At 34.1% G+C, this 14,816-nt stretch overlaps 1 protein-coding gene across 3 annotated transcripts in view; it reads right to left on the reverse strand.

Moving 5' to 3' along the window:
* Positions 1 to 14,816, reverse strand: part of AKAP6 (A-kinase anchoring protein 6) — a 384,054-nt gene that overhangs the window by 56,571 nt on the left and 312,667 nt on the right. For all 3 annotated transcript variants that reach the window (XM_075926957.1, XM_075926955.1, XM_075926956.1), the window contains 2 exons: positions 6,074 to 6,220; positions 2,369 to 2,593 (listed from right to left, as the gene is read on the reverse strand). In XM_075926957.1, the coding sequence (XP_075783072.1) occupies positions 2,369 to 2,593; positions 6,074 to 6,220 (372 nt within the window). The remainder of the gene's footprint in view (positions 1 to 2,368; positions 2,594 to 6,073; positions 6,221 to 14,816) is intronic.

Genomic DNA, 14,816 nt, shown 5'->3' on the forward strand with positions numbered 1-14,816 from the left:
GAAATAATGGTTTACTTACTATAATGAACAATGGTAAAAAGGTTAATCTCTTAGTTAAGTGGAAAGTAAGTCAACGAAATGGTAGTAGGTTTACCTACTAGTGGCATATTAAATGTTTCTGAAAATGTTCTAAATGTTCTCTTTCAAATATATGGATTATTCATTTCAGCACTGTTAATTATATCAATTTTCTCTTTTATACACTCCCCCGAGGAGGTTAGTGGAGACTGGAAAACTTACTTATGGTGGATTTCAGATTTAACGAGACAAAGATGATTTTAAGATAAAATGATAAAGTTATGTTTTCTTACCCTATTTTAAAATGCAGGACATTGTAGCACTTTAAAGACTAACAAGATGGTTTATTAGATGATGAGCTTTCATGGGCCAGACCCACTTCCTCAGATCAAATAGTGGAAGAAAGTAGTCACAACCATATATACCAAATAAAAATATATGGTTGTGACTACTTTCTTCCACTATTTGATCTGAGGAAGTGGGTCTGGCCCATGAAAGCTCATCATCTAATAAACCATCTTGTTAGTCTTTAAAGTGCTACATTGTCCTGCATTTTGCTTCAGCTACCCCAGACTAACACGGCTACATCTCTATCACTACCCTATTTTAGATGTTCTTATTTTTTCCTCTAATGGTTACCATTTTGAAAATAATTTGATGTTTATACAATGTTATTAATAGCTAAACAACCATGTAATGAGGTGCTTTGCTTACATCATAGGTAATAGCGCCACACTGTTTAATATCAGTAGCTCTCTTTGCATGACATCATTATGTATACATTTTAAATAAAAGGTTTATTTCATTTTCACAATTTGTGTGTCCATTCCAGATGCCAGGACTAGCATATAGGTATCTATATATGCTATGGCTGAGTGAACTCAGACTCCTAAAGCTCACAGTTAGGCACATAAATAAATGACTTGATTTTCAATACAAGTGAGCACTCAACCATTCTTATTAACAACTTGCATGTATTATTGTGAAGGTCTGCAGGTCCATCAATAATATTTCATCATCATTAAATCCAATTATAAAATAAAAATTATCAGCATGAATATTTGTTTTTGTCTATTGCCAGAAAATAGACAACAAATAACCAAACAACTCCTGGTCTTCACAACATCCTGTGGCAAGGAGTTTCATGGGTGCATGAAGAAAAACTTCCTTTTGTTTGTTTTAAAACTGCCACCTATTAACATAAAAACTAGGGGTCACCAAATGAAATTATGAGAACATGAAATTAACTTCTCTTTATTCACTTTCTCCACACCTCTCATGATTTTATATACCTCTATCATATTCTGCTCCCCCACTTAGTTTCCTCTTTTCTAAACTGAAAAGTCCCAATATTTTAAATCTCTCTTCATATGGCAATACTGAGACCTTCAGAAAATGCCAAATCTGCATTGTTATAAATCAGAGGTTTATTAACACAACCATACTCCTTCTGAAACTGTTTCACTGCTCTTTGAGAGTTGAACAATAAAATATGTCCGTACAACAGTAGCAAAAGTGGTAATGGTCTGAATATGACAAAGGTGAAAAATTACATCCCCGGTCACCAGTCCTAGTTCAAGACTAGATTGTGGCCAATCTCATGTTGAGTATATAGTCAATAAGGCCAGATCTATCCTAGACCTGGAAGGTCGGTTTAAGGTATGTTGATTCCAGCTACGTCAACAATGTAGCTAGAGTCAGCATACCTTAAGTTAAACTTGGCACCATCTTCACAGTGGAAGGTCAATGGGAGGCAAATGCTTCTGTCGGTTTCCCTTACTCCTTTTAACTATGAGGAGTATCAGTGCCAACCGCAGGTGCCATCAGTGTTGGATTTAACAGTTCTTAAATAGACTCGCTAAACTGAATTTCCAGCGCATAAGTACAGACTTGGCCAAAGACTGATTTTTCTCTCACTTATACCAGGATTACACCAGGATTACACCAATGGGACTACTGACTTCAATACTCAGCTACTCCTGCCTTATGTGAGAGAAGACTCAGATCTCATGTCTATTAAACTGGATTGTTATACAATTAACGAACTTAATGGCTCAATGTAGATACTGCAATACACAATGTTATCATTTATAACAAAACCAAGTTTATAGTCAAGTAAAATAAGACACAAATTGCTTTTCAAATTTCAATGACAGAGAGTATCCCTTTAAAGTTTTACTGTAAAAAATAACTTATCTAATAAGTTGTACATTAAATGTACACTTATATAAATGCAGTATAAATGTGAATGTATGATTACGTATGTACATATATTGTATTATCATTACCCGATACATATTTTATCTAACCAGTAAGAGAGATTTCTCTATCAAAACTATGGCTTTTTTACCTTAAAATATTGCAGTTGTTTCTCAGCAGTCATTGTTCCTTCGTTTTCTTGTCTCAGACAGGAATTGAAGATGAAAAGCTCTGTATCTCTCAGCCACCCTTTCAGCTCTTTGATCCTGACCTCCAGCCGCCTTACTAGGCTGCCACTTTCTGGCGAAAGCAGGTCACGTGGACCTGCCCCACTGTGCCCTACCATTGGGTCTTGAATCTTCTCTCCTAGAATTTTCTAACGTATTAGATAAAGAAACCAGAGATTAATTTTACATACTGAAACATATCACAGGTTAGTGAGCAACAAAGACCATCTGATGACCAGTCATATTTTTTTAGTTATTGCCAGTATCAATCAGTTTCATTTTTTTAAACCTATTATTCTCCTTTAGGGCCCAATTTTCTTCTCATTGAAGTCAATGGCAAAACTTCCATTGACTTGAGAAGAGGAAGAGCAGGAACTGGTTCTTAGTGACAAATGAATTTTTTCATAACTTCAGTATGGACAAAAGACAAAATTGTAGACATTGGGCTAACTTTTGGCGAGGCTTGCTTGCCAGTTGCTCGAGATAACTAAACAACATTCCAACATAGTAAGGATATGAAAAATTACAAATAATGAGTTAACCTTGCATAAATCACAAGTTTTTAAGGATGCTCATTGTATCCATATTTTTAACTATGGATTCCTACCCATAGTTTTCACACTTGGATGTCTGAGCTTAGAATTGGGCCAAAACCTGGCTAAAATGTGCGGCTTGAATTTCAAAGTGAACGCCTCCTACAGCCTTCCGTTGAGATAGGAATTTCAGGTGCTCAGAATATCTGAAAAAAATCAGGCCACTTATTTAGGTAATTAAATATTAAGTACCCAACATAAAACACCAAAAAGTTTAAAAATTTTGGCCCACAATAAGCATTCATCTATGGCCACCAATTAAATTAATTTACTGGAGCTTTTTCAGAGAGTTTTTATAATAAAAGAAACACTAGCTAACAATTTCAGGAGTGAGCATTCTGTGCATAATCAATGTGCTGAAGAGGCCAAGGATGGATTGTGCAGGGAGACTTAACTTCCCTTTCAGTATCTTAAAAGGCAATCCCTCAACATCACACTGGAAGCATGTGGTTGCCTGCTACTATTATGCCAAGCTGCATTTCATCTAACCTGTAAAAGGTTGTCAGTCCAACTCTTATTATAAGCACTAAATCTGTGTGACTGATTGTGGAATTGTGAATAAAAACTGATAACCACATCCTATAACCTTTTGAATTTATAATTAGCAGTGCTTAATTTTTGTAACATGAAGATACAGATTTACATGACCCTGCTTGCCTGTCTGTGGAAAATGTACAATCTTCAGTTGGACATGATTTAAAGTGATGAATTAAGTCTCCAAAAATAATCTTTATAATATGAATAAAATTGGACAAACAGACATTAATCTACTGTGTAGCATTGTGTAAATAGTATCTTTAGGAGACCATAACTTGAAAACATGAACTCTCCATAACACCCTTCTATTTTCATGGTGCAAATATTGATAATCTGAAAACCCTCAGTGGAATCCAGAGTTAGCTATTGTTTTTATGCTGTAACAAAAGTAGCAGCAGGAGGTGAAATCAATGCCCTTGGAGGGTAGGGTCACAAAAAAGAATTTATTGCCACTTTTTTGTTCTGGAACAGTTTGCAATCATAAATTCTTCATAAACAGAATACTTCAGAGAATGGTCCGTCTTCATAAATATACGACAGAGGACATCAATTTCATTTAATTCACAATTTGTGTCAGCACAGCAGATGCCAATGCCTGCCTTGATAGGGTTGTTTAATATGCAATTGAGACAGAGTAATATTCAGCACAGGGGACAAAATTTCACAGATTAAACTGTACGCACCACTGACATTTCATTCTAATGTATTTCGATTCCACACTGTTCACCTTAGATGAAAGTAATATTAAAAACCATATTCCTCTATTTTACCATTGTTAGAAGTTAAAATCTTTGTCTTTAATTTTTTTCATGCCAATTAAAATGTAATCATGCCAATTAAAACAGTTCGCCTATCGTTAGTTTCTGCAGAGGTTTTTATTAAATTAAACAAAACTCTGTCTGATTCTGCTTATTATATATGAAATTACATTTAGCAGGAAAAAGGTATTTTTTTAATGTTTCTTTTAAATGCAAAAATTGATCCAAAAAGGAATCTAAAATTACATTTTGATTTGAACATGCTGGGAAAGAAGTTTTTAATGTATTTTGTAAAAGATGGAGGGTTATTTACACATTGAAGACTGATTTTAAGACAAATTATATATCAGTCGCTTTCAAACTGGCTTTATCTCCCATCAAGTGTAAAGAGAGGTGTGGTATTGAGCTTGAATTAAACTGATTAAATGTGCTTCAGGTCACACATGCTGTCCAAGGTTTATAACTAGAATTATTTTTAAACAATTTAAATACAAATTGGTTGCCATAATTCTTCATTAGCTGTAAAAACTAAGCTGAGAACTTAGTATATTATGTTTTTAAGAATTATAATACTGCTGTTCAATCATTTAAAAAATGAATTTAGAAGTGCTGCACATTGCTTTTTAAACAAACTACTGATAAGACAAACAACTTTTTTTTGACAGTTAGAACATTCATAGACTGAAATTGTTTGAAACAGTTGAACTGTGCAGAAGAAAATAACATGTAAAACGGCTTTTGTGTATTACTGCACAAGTTGAAAAGGTACAAGCCAGTATCCAAGCTGACCCTGACAGGTCGTGTATGTAGCTTTATTTGCAGTATCTTAGAAATACTGTTTTTAAAAGTAAGATAATAGCATGCAAAATTATGTGGTAAAAACGTACTGCTAATATTACACATCTATAATTAATCATTTAAAGTAATTTATAAATGTATCTTACCCTTGATTTGACGAGAAGGCAATTAAGTAGGAGAAGTGGATAAAAAAATAGTTTAACTTCTCCTCTCTCTTGCTCTCAGCTGTCTTTTAACAATAGGAGAATAGGATCTCCTGCACAGTGCCATCACTAGTCTCAGGGTAACAGAATTACTATATTGCCTTTTTTTTCAAGTTCTTGTATCTCACTCTTTGGCTGAGACCCAGCCCATAATAGCGTGAAATGAATTACATGAAACTTTTTTTGGCTTTTGTCAAAAGTGAGCTGAATATAGCAGCATTTAACATATCCTGATGGCATTCTTAGATTCAAGTATTCAGATTTGTACCAAATTTGCATATTTGTTTCATCAATATCACCTGAAATATGTAGTGACAACCCCACTTTTCATCTTAAGGGTATAGTAAATAGTTAAACAGTAGATGTCTCTAACATGTACCTTCAGAATAAATTCTATTAACATTCACTCAAGCATGACAGTCCGTGTATATCAGATATACTGTATTATAGTTGACTTGGTGCATTCCCATAATACACGGCATATTTTACTTACATTCTTTATGTATTAAAGAACTAAAATTATTAAAGTAAGACAGGTGACAAGCATGGGAAAAAAAATCAACAGAAGAGGAAAATACTAGTTTTTTCCCTCTAATAGTATGAGTAGCTTGTTTGAAATGTATGTAGTGAATTGAAAGAGTGAGATATTTGTGCCTCAAATTAGAAATCCAGACAGACAGCGCACTTCAACAGACAAAAATGTACACATAACCCACAAACAGTAATAAAAATGCAAATACCCCAAGCAGTTCCCATTTTTCATTAATTGAATCCACTTTTTCAAGGAGATCATTTGGTAGTAAAACACCACTTTTCTTCAAAGCTTCAACCTTACTAAGCAGCTCCATCTTTTTCGGGTGCCTGATTGACATTTCTACATTATATCTCTAAAATGAGAATAAAAAGATAACATTAGCAACAGTAAATAGTTTTCTCTGTTAAAATTCACCTCTAAAAATCAAAATGCTCAATTGTCGTTATGATCACAAAGCTTTCTTTTTTATATATCAAAGCACACAATCTTATTAATTTTTTTAAAAGATTTTTCCATGGGATTTCAGATGCACACTGAACAGGTGGCTTGTAGGGGAGGGGTTTAAGTGAGAAAAGTTAGCAACTGATTGCATAAAACCAAATTAGACATATTTTCCAACAGTCCCTCTTTTAGAACCTAATCTACCATTGTCTCCCTGCAAGCAGGTGTTTTCCTAATTTTATTAAAGTATGTTATTCCTATAAGAAACACAGACATATTACACTGAAACTAGGGAAATGAAAACAAATAAATTCCACATTATTGTAAACTTCCAATACAACCTTTTTCTCTGGTTTCTCCTGTTGATTTTTTTGCCTCATATTTGTGCTTAGGGATATTGAAAGCTATGAAATTAAGGCATATGATAACACCATATTTTAATCATGCTAACATTATTCATATCTTATTTCAATAAAATTCTAGTGACCGGATTTTTGTTGTAGCATTCTTATAGTAGCACTAAAATGGTGGTGTAAGTAAGAACAGCCACAATGTTCACAGTTCAAATCTCTCTTCAGCCTACAACTACCCTTTATTTCCAGAGTGATTATTTACCTTCTGAAAAAAAAGATGGAAAATAAGGGTAAAGTAAAGTTTAACAAACCTTTCACTCTGTAAAGCAAATCTCTATTTCAGTTGTCTACTTCTTATATTTGTCACAAAACAGCATACAGGCATGACATAATGGTAAGTAAATCTCTTTAAAACACACATTCTGCTAGAGCTAAGTTAGTATTATATATGACGATTACTACCATGATTAATTATATTTAATAATGGACTGCAGAGTAAATCAGAAAACACAGCTTCACACACAAACTCTAATGTAAAAGCATATTTTTCAAAATGGGACTTATGTTGTCAAAAATGTACCTTTTATTCAGTGAAGGGAATATAGCACATTTTCCCCAAAATGTGTTTAGAAAGCCTACATAAATTATGCATAGCTATTAGGAAGCTGTATCCTCAACATTAAGCTTTGTTTGCTTTAAACTCAGCCAAGAAAGCTACAACAGTAGCTCTTACCCAAAATGTTACTAGCTGGGCTAAGTATAACAAAATTAAACTACAATAAAGAATGTTTAAAACATGGGTGCTTTTGCCAGCTGCAAGAACATGTACTGTAGCAAAACAAAAAGAAAAAAACAAAACAAAACAAAACAAAAAAACAATTGGAGGCAGCATAAAGAAAATAAGAAATGTGTGAAATCACTGTTTCAGCTAATAGGTCCTCAGCATTTCCATGCATATGTTTGCATATTGTTGGTTTCATATTTTAATCTTCCATTTACACAACACATGCACATCATTTGTATTATGTAAACTTCACAAAATATTAGTCATTTGTGGATCACAGAGCAAAATCTTTTAAATGAGGTGATTTAAAGCATTTTACAATATTAATGAACACAGATCAGGTGTCTGCATATCCAAAATTGCATGAATATTCATAGTAAATACCAAGGAATTGTTTAAAATGTATAATAACTTGTCTTTTGATTGATGGAAAAAAGACTGTGCTTTCGAAAACTGTGTGATAATAGGAGGCAATCAGTCTTTGCATCGAGTAACTGTATCAACCAGCAGATAACCCAGTTTCATTGGACTGAAATGTTCAACAAGTTTGTTTCTTGGCCCTATATTATTGCCTTTTCAGCTAGACTAGTGACTACAGGACATTACAATCTGCTTCATATAATCTGATTTCTATTTAACGATGACATAGCTGAAAAGGATTTGCATAATTATTTCCATAAGTACATGTAATATCAAGATGAATCCTTAGTTGATTACAGCTAGGCATTGAAATCCAGTTCAGCTAGGAACTGAAATCCAGTACATATTACTCTTTTTCCAAGTGAATTAATAGACTAAGGGAGTCCTCTAGCTGTGTGATTCTGATGCGGGCTTTGGTTAGTTAACACTTTTCATCTGTGATTGACTGATTTGGTTGATGTTGCCTGAACTGGATTTTGGTTACACTCTTGGGTAGTATAAAATCAATGAAGAGATGATACAGGTTGCATATGTTTCATAACCATAATGTTTTTGTTACCATAAAAACTAAGACATTTCACTCAATTTTGGACTAGATAAAATAATTTTACAATGTAGCATAGTATAAATAGTCTCTGTGACAGATGTTATAAAAGGTTATTACATTAAAAAATAAATAAGCTACACTTTATATATGTTTTTTGTCTTTGTAACCATGTAACCTACTGTATACAAAGCATGATAAAAGACGAGTGACAGAGAATGCATTATACAGTAACTGTAAAAGATGAAAGAACTCATTTAATTGTTAGATGTATTGGTATGAGTGAAAGTCGGTATTGTTTCACTTATGAAAATTAAAGTGAAGTGTTTATTTTAATTTAAGGAAAGAGCTTAATGTACAGCAGGTACAGTTTGGGGACTGATAGCACTAGATGCTACTGCTAATGCTTTTTTTTTTAATCCATTAAACACCTACACTCTAAGCAGTTGCATGGCAAAATTAGCTACCAGCTCTATCAGTGCTGCACAACCCTAGTCTAGGAGGACTACTTTATCCTGTGGTGAGAAGATAATTTAATCTTCATATTCATTCTCTCCTCAGCATTAAGTGAGCAAAGGCTGCTCCATTGTGACAGTCTGTGAATGCTATGATATAGATTACTGTTCAATAGCCAAAAATGAGATTAAGAAAGTTAAAGTCATAAGATTTCTCACAGTGGCTGCTATAAATAAATGACTAATATTTAATTTTCCACAGCACTTGCCCCAGCAAAATTAAAAAACAACAACATTGAAATACTGTCAAGTACTTACAGCATGATTAGCTATGTGTATGTGTGCATGCATGGCTGGTTTTGTGTTAATGAATCCACCCAATAAGAAGCATCAGTATCTATATTAAAGCATTTTAACTCTTTTTCATCTCTTCCATGTGAACACTTTTTTTCTTCTTAAAAAAAGGGGTCTTTAAAAAATCACTGAAGAGTTTATCTATTAGGAAGTTTGGCCCATGTCATACAAGGTGGCTACTTTTTGAGATCAAGAGTAGTTGAATTCCAAAACAAAGGAAGTAAAAGCATTACTTCAATCACAATTTTTTTTTATATATTCTACGAAATTTAGGAAGGCTTGATTGAGGTCCCCACCCTCATTTTGTCACTTATGCTAAGGGATGCATTACATGTATCTATAGATATAAACATATATAAAGATAATTGTGTTTGTGTGTGGAAAATCACACCCGAAAATTCTGCCCAAATGGAGACTGGAACAATGCCTTGTAACAGTGTTAATTGTCGCCATGGAAACCAGAAGAATAAGCCATTTTGAAACTGGTATAGAAGGCACACATTGAGCAACTCAAGCATTTTTCAGTCTCCCTCAGTGTTAAGGAACAAGATGCCTAGTCACCGAGAGGTCAGAGAAAGAAATCATCATGAAAGGTTTGTAGATGTGCACTGTCTGGTAAATAATAAAAAAAAATCTGTACACCGTTAACAACGCTGTAAGACTGCACACTGCATCTTTCAGAAAGAGAAACATCACAAAAAGATGATCAGGGCTGGGGTACAGATTCCACCCCTAAAGCAAAACTTTAGGGCAATATTATGCGAACCTTGCCCCTAAAGCTCCCTGGGAATTCTGTTGTTGTAATAAAACTTCAGAAGAGGAAAGAAAAAAAGGCTGCATGATGGAATTCAAAATAATGCTCTAAAAGCACACAGAGAGATTAAGACATCCATTGTAAGACTTTTGTATGGTGCTTCTGTTGGTTATAGTGAAAAGAGACTAGACATACTGAACACACAGTGGAGCTCTGGCTACGAAGTACAGAATTAAGGCAGTGAAATTTCTGAATTACTGGATAAGGTTACGCAACTTGTAGAGCTTCTACATTCCATCGTTCACGTGCAACTTTAAGTTTTTTAAATGACACAGCAAAGGGTATGATTGAAATCAAAATTAAGTGATTTCCAATTTTCTTTTTACCTCAATTATATTTTAGAAGTTTATAAAATTGCAGTGATTCATTTGGTACAGATACACACAACATACATATACATCATTGGTGCATATATGTACTATTTTGTTTCATTCAGGCAAAAAATTCTATACAGTCAATGTCAGTATATGTAAAAAGGCTTTGTGGATACTTTCATTGAAATACACATGAAATATACTTGCATATATGTATATTCATGCAGCTATACAGATATTTATCTATCTGTCATGTCTCTGCACACACTCACATTGTGCTTTCTGGATAATGTTTGCACTCTTCATGCTAGGCTTCATGGTGGCCCCTTAGGAAGCCCCATGCCTAATGCCATTCAGTGATGAACAAAGACTCTTTTTATTCTAAAGTCCAGGGTCCAAAGCTCAGCTGTATACAAGCAAAGTGAAGGAATCTGCTAGAGGCCAGCCTACCCTGCACAACAGCTCTTAATGCTTCCACCTTTTGTCATAATATCAGTATGGGACATTTTACAAACTGTCCAGAAGCTTGGTTATATTTCATATACAACTAGAACCTTTGGCCAACATTCAAGACTATGGTTGAGTTTGCTGTCTTGACAAACAGCAGTCGTTATTTCTTGCAAAGTGCATGTATTTTACTATTAGCAATTTATGGCAAATAATTGCACGGGGAAATTATAAAGACTCCTACAATTGTCCTTGTAAATTAATAATAGGATTTCTTGATTGGGATAAATTTGCTGCTGAGCCTTTGGAAAAATTAAAAAGTGCAATGTCATTTAAAATTGCCAGAACTCTCACAGCAAATTACATCTGAGGTTAAGAATCAGTTTTTTTCTCTTCTAGCTTATTCCATTTGCATGATCTGGAAATCATATTACATTGGCCATGTATTGTTAATTGGACATAGATTGCATTATCTTTAATATAAATCAAACTACAAATATTAAAATGAATTGCAAATTCTCTAATAGAAGATCATAAAACAATCTTTTTTTAAAGTCTCTCCCATTAATAATTTAATTCCAATTATATCACTCAGAAAACTCAAGAAGGAGGATTGGTAACTTATTTCTGTTCACTCTTCTTTTAACACACACACACACACACACACACACACACACACACACACACACACACACACACACACACACACACACTTATTTATAAGTACACACAAAACAAATCTTAATGCTTCAGTACTACACAATTCCCCTCCTCCCAGAATAGAAACAAACCCAAAACAAGCACCCTGCTTTTTTGTTTTAGAAAAAATAACAAATATGGATTTTACTTCTGTTTTTCATATTCATCTTTCCTGCAGCAAGCAAAATAAATCCATTGCAGAAAAGGTTTAGTAAGTTTGTGAAATAAATTTTGCCTACAATAAAAAAAATAATGCATTTGGTGCCCATTGTTGTATTTTTCTGAAGGAAGGTGATTCCACCCATTTAAATTTTTATTATAAATATAGTATCTTTTTGAAGACTTTGCATGCCCTTTAATGAGTTTATATTAAATATTTAATACTGTTTAGGGCATATCCACTACTACCAAAAACAGTTATATTCCCAGCAGTCCCACTGTTTCAGGCAGAGGACTTGATTGATCCTCCTAGCCTGAATTGAGTAGAATGAAAAGAAGCAGTTGGAAAATAGCTGCAATCATTTAATGCAGATGACCTCTGACAGGCTCACAGCTCTTCTATCTGAACAGAAATTTGCATGGGGTCTCTGTGCAGAGGAACAATGTAACCTAAATGGTAGACAATCTTTATTCTAATGAAGTGGGTGTCAAGGTCAATGTAAAACTGCAATGATAAATGGTGCACCACTAGGCAAGAGAAGTTGCATAGGCACTGTAGTGTTTTCACATTAATTGAAGGCCGAAATGCACTGAGTGAAAGTACAAGACTCCTTTCACCATAATGTGTTAATGCACAAATGTTTAAATATATTCCTCAAGCCTCTAGCCCGTTGACAGAAATCTTATTGCAAAGAAAAATATAATAGTTGGCCAATAACCAGAAAAATAGGTTTTATTAGGTTGTCCTATTTCTAGAATCCCTAACAACTTCAACAATCTACTCAGAGTGCCAAACGAATAACAAGTCTCCAGACACCTAATGTAATTCCCATGATCCTTTTCCTATTTAAGAGATCTGTCTTTAATTAGTTCCAAACAAGCAGCCCTTTAGACAACCCTTCATTAAATACCATTCCCAATAAAATAACTATAAAAAAGTCATGCTCCAATATTATTATTTCCTAAGTTTAAAGTTTTCTTTTTAGGATACAGTTAACATTGCCAGGTGTACTTTGTTCTGAATAAGAATGAGACCAATAAAACTGGGTTTTGTAATGCAAAGAGTTGTGTGTCTAGAGTGGGGGCTGAACTACTATCCATTATTGTGGCTTTGTCAAAATTGCAATACAGCTATAATTATGCACTTCATCAGTTGATCAAGTAATTTGTAGAAGGCAGTGCATTTTGTCTTATAAAAATGAGGAGGACAGTAAGCTGCTTTTAAAATCCTGAGCTGCTTAAGCCTGTTAAGGGTATATTGTTTGCTAATACTCTCATTAGCAGCCAAGCATTTTAACTTCATCAATTAAACAGGAAATGGTGTTGCACCATTAGTTTCACAATCTGCTAAAGTAAAGAGAGGAGTATTTTTGCTAAACATTTTAGAAAATATATTTCCACCTGTAAGTCACAACATGAATTGCAAAACTGTTTTTGTGTACATAAATATACATCTTACTTGAAAGATTTGTCTCTGTGCGTTGAAAGTCTCAGTTATGTTTCTGCAGGTAGCCAGTTTTATGAGAAGTTGCACACGTATGCCAGCACACACACATACACGAACACATGCACAAACAAAAATTCTCAGGTCACTTCTTTACACCAGTGAGTATTTACTCACATAAGAAGTCCCCCACTGAAGTTAGTAGGGCTAATCTTTTAAGTAACTAACTGCCCAGTAGCATGATTAATGGATTCACAATCTAGCCCATAGATTTGTGAATATTTCTCCATCATCAGACTACTAGGATCTCCTGTACAAATAGATTTTAATAATACAATTACAGTTACTAGACAAGGAGCTATAGCCTGTCACTAATTAAAGTATCTGCAGCACTTTCAGTAACTGGAAGAGTGGTAATGGAATTTACTGCACAATGCCATTGCTATTTTACAGCTTTGATGTGAAAGAGAATTTTCCATATAGAAATTAGTTTTCCTGATATTGCAATTCAGAGAATAAACTCCAATATAAAAAAGTATAATAAAAGAAAAAATGTTACTGATGAAACTGTTTAAAAAACTGTACAGCTTCATCTGTGTGTGATTTGTCAGGTCTGAAGCTTTGACGTGCCCAAGGGGCAGACCCCAGCGGGGAGTAGGCTGCAGAGCTAAATAGCTGTGAAAGAAGTCTTAATGTAGGATGGAATTCAAACTAACCTTGACATGACCTCAGGAAAAATATGCAAAAAGTAAAATGAATGCACTCTGCAAGATACATCCTAATTTTGTGGCCAAGCTGGTTAGTTTCACAAACATAACTAGGACTTTAAAAGAAAAATAAAATATAAGAAAAAAGGGGAAACTTAGGAATTCAGAGTAAACCTTAGGCAGGCATGGTGTATTATTGTGGAGGCATGTGAACCATTTGGAAACAATCCAAATAAAAACCAACACTGAACAATATTGTTGTCAGCCTGTCTATTCAGGAAAATTGTTTTTTTAAGGTTGAATATAAATGACACAAAGCCAAGATTACATCACTGCATTACAAAGTCTGTTGTGGCTTTTAGCAGAACAAGCCCCATGGATCTATTGGTTGATGGCAGTAATTCAGTAAGGAGACTTTAATCCGCTCCTCCCCCCCTAGCTTTATTACTTATAAATAGAAAATTTTGTTTTAAACATGGTCTTTTTTTTAAAACTGTGTCCCTGATGTTGGTCTGGTCTGATACAAACATTAACATTTAAGCAGATACATTGTCTTAATTTAGCTTTATTATACATTTTGCCTATCCTGCTCAGTGCTCAGCTAAGCAGGAAGACATGTACCCTGCTACACTAGCCAAGAACTGGCTAATTCACTAGATATATGGAAATTTTAATTGAGTGTCAACTTGTGTTGAAATTCAATCCCATTATCTTCCAGGAGGCAATTTTGTAGCAATACCAGTTATTTACTACACTATTAATCAGATTTTAAACATAATTAAATTCTTAAGAACATATAGTCAAAATACCATAGTTTGAATTTCTACAGTCTGGATAATCAGACATCGCGTGTATGAAATTCCAGCATACATGTACTGCCCATCTTAGCCAAATAAACAGTGTCAGAGGATTGTGTGTGAGTAGTTCCACGATATGGTCATAACACTTGTCCACCCATCTATACAGGAAAAATAAAACATTTTTATAATACTATTGGTGCATTTTCAGTCATA

This window comes from Pelodiscus sinensis, chromosome 4, assembly GCF_049634645.1.
Source record: "Pelodiscus sinensis isolate JC-2024 chromosome 4, ASM4963464v1, whole genome shotgun sequence".
NCBI lineage: Eukaryota > Metazoa > Chordata > Testudines > Trionychidae > Pelodiscus > Pelodiscus sinensis.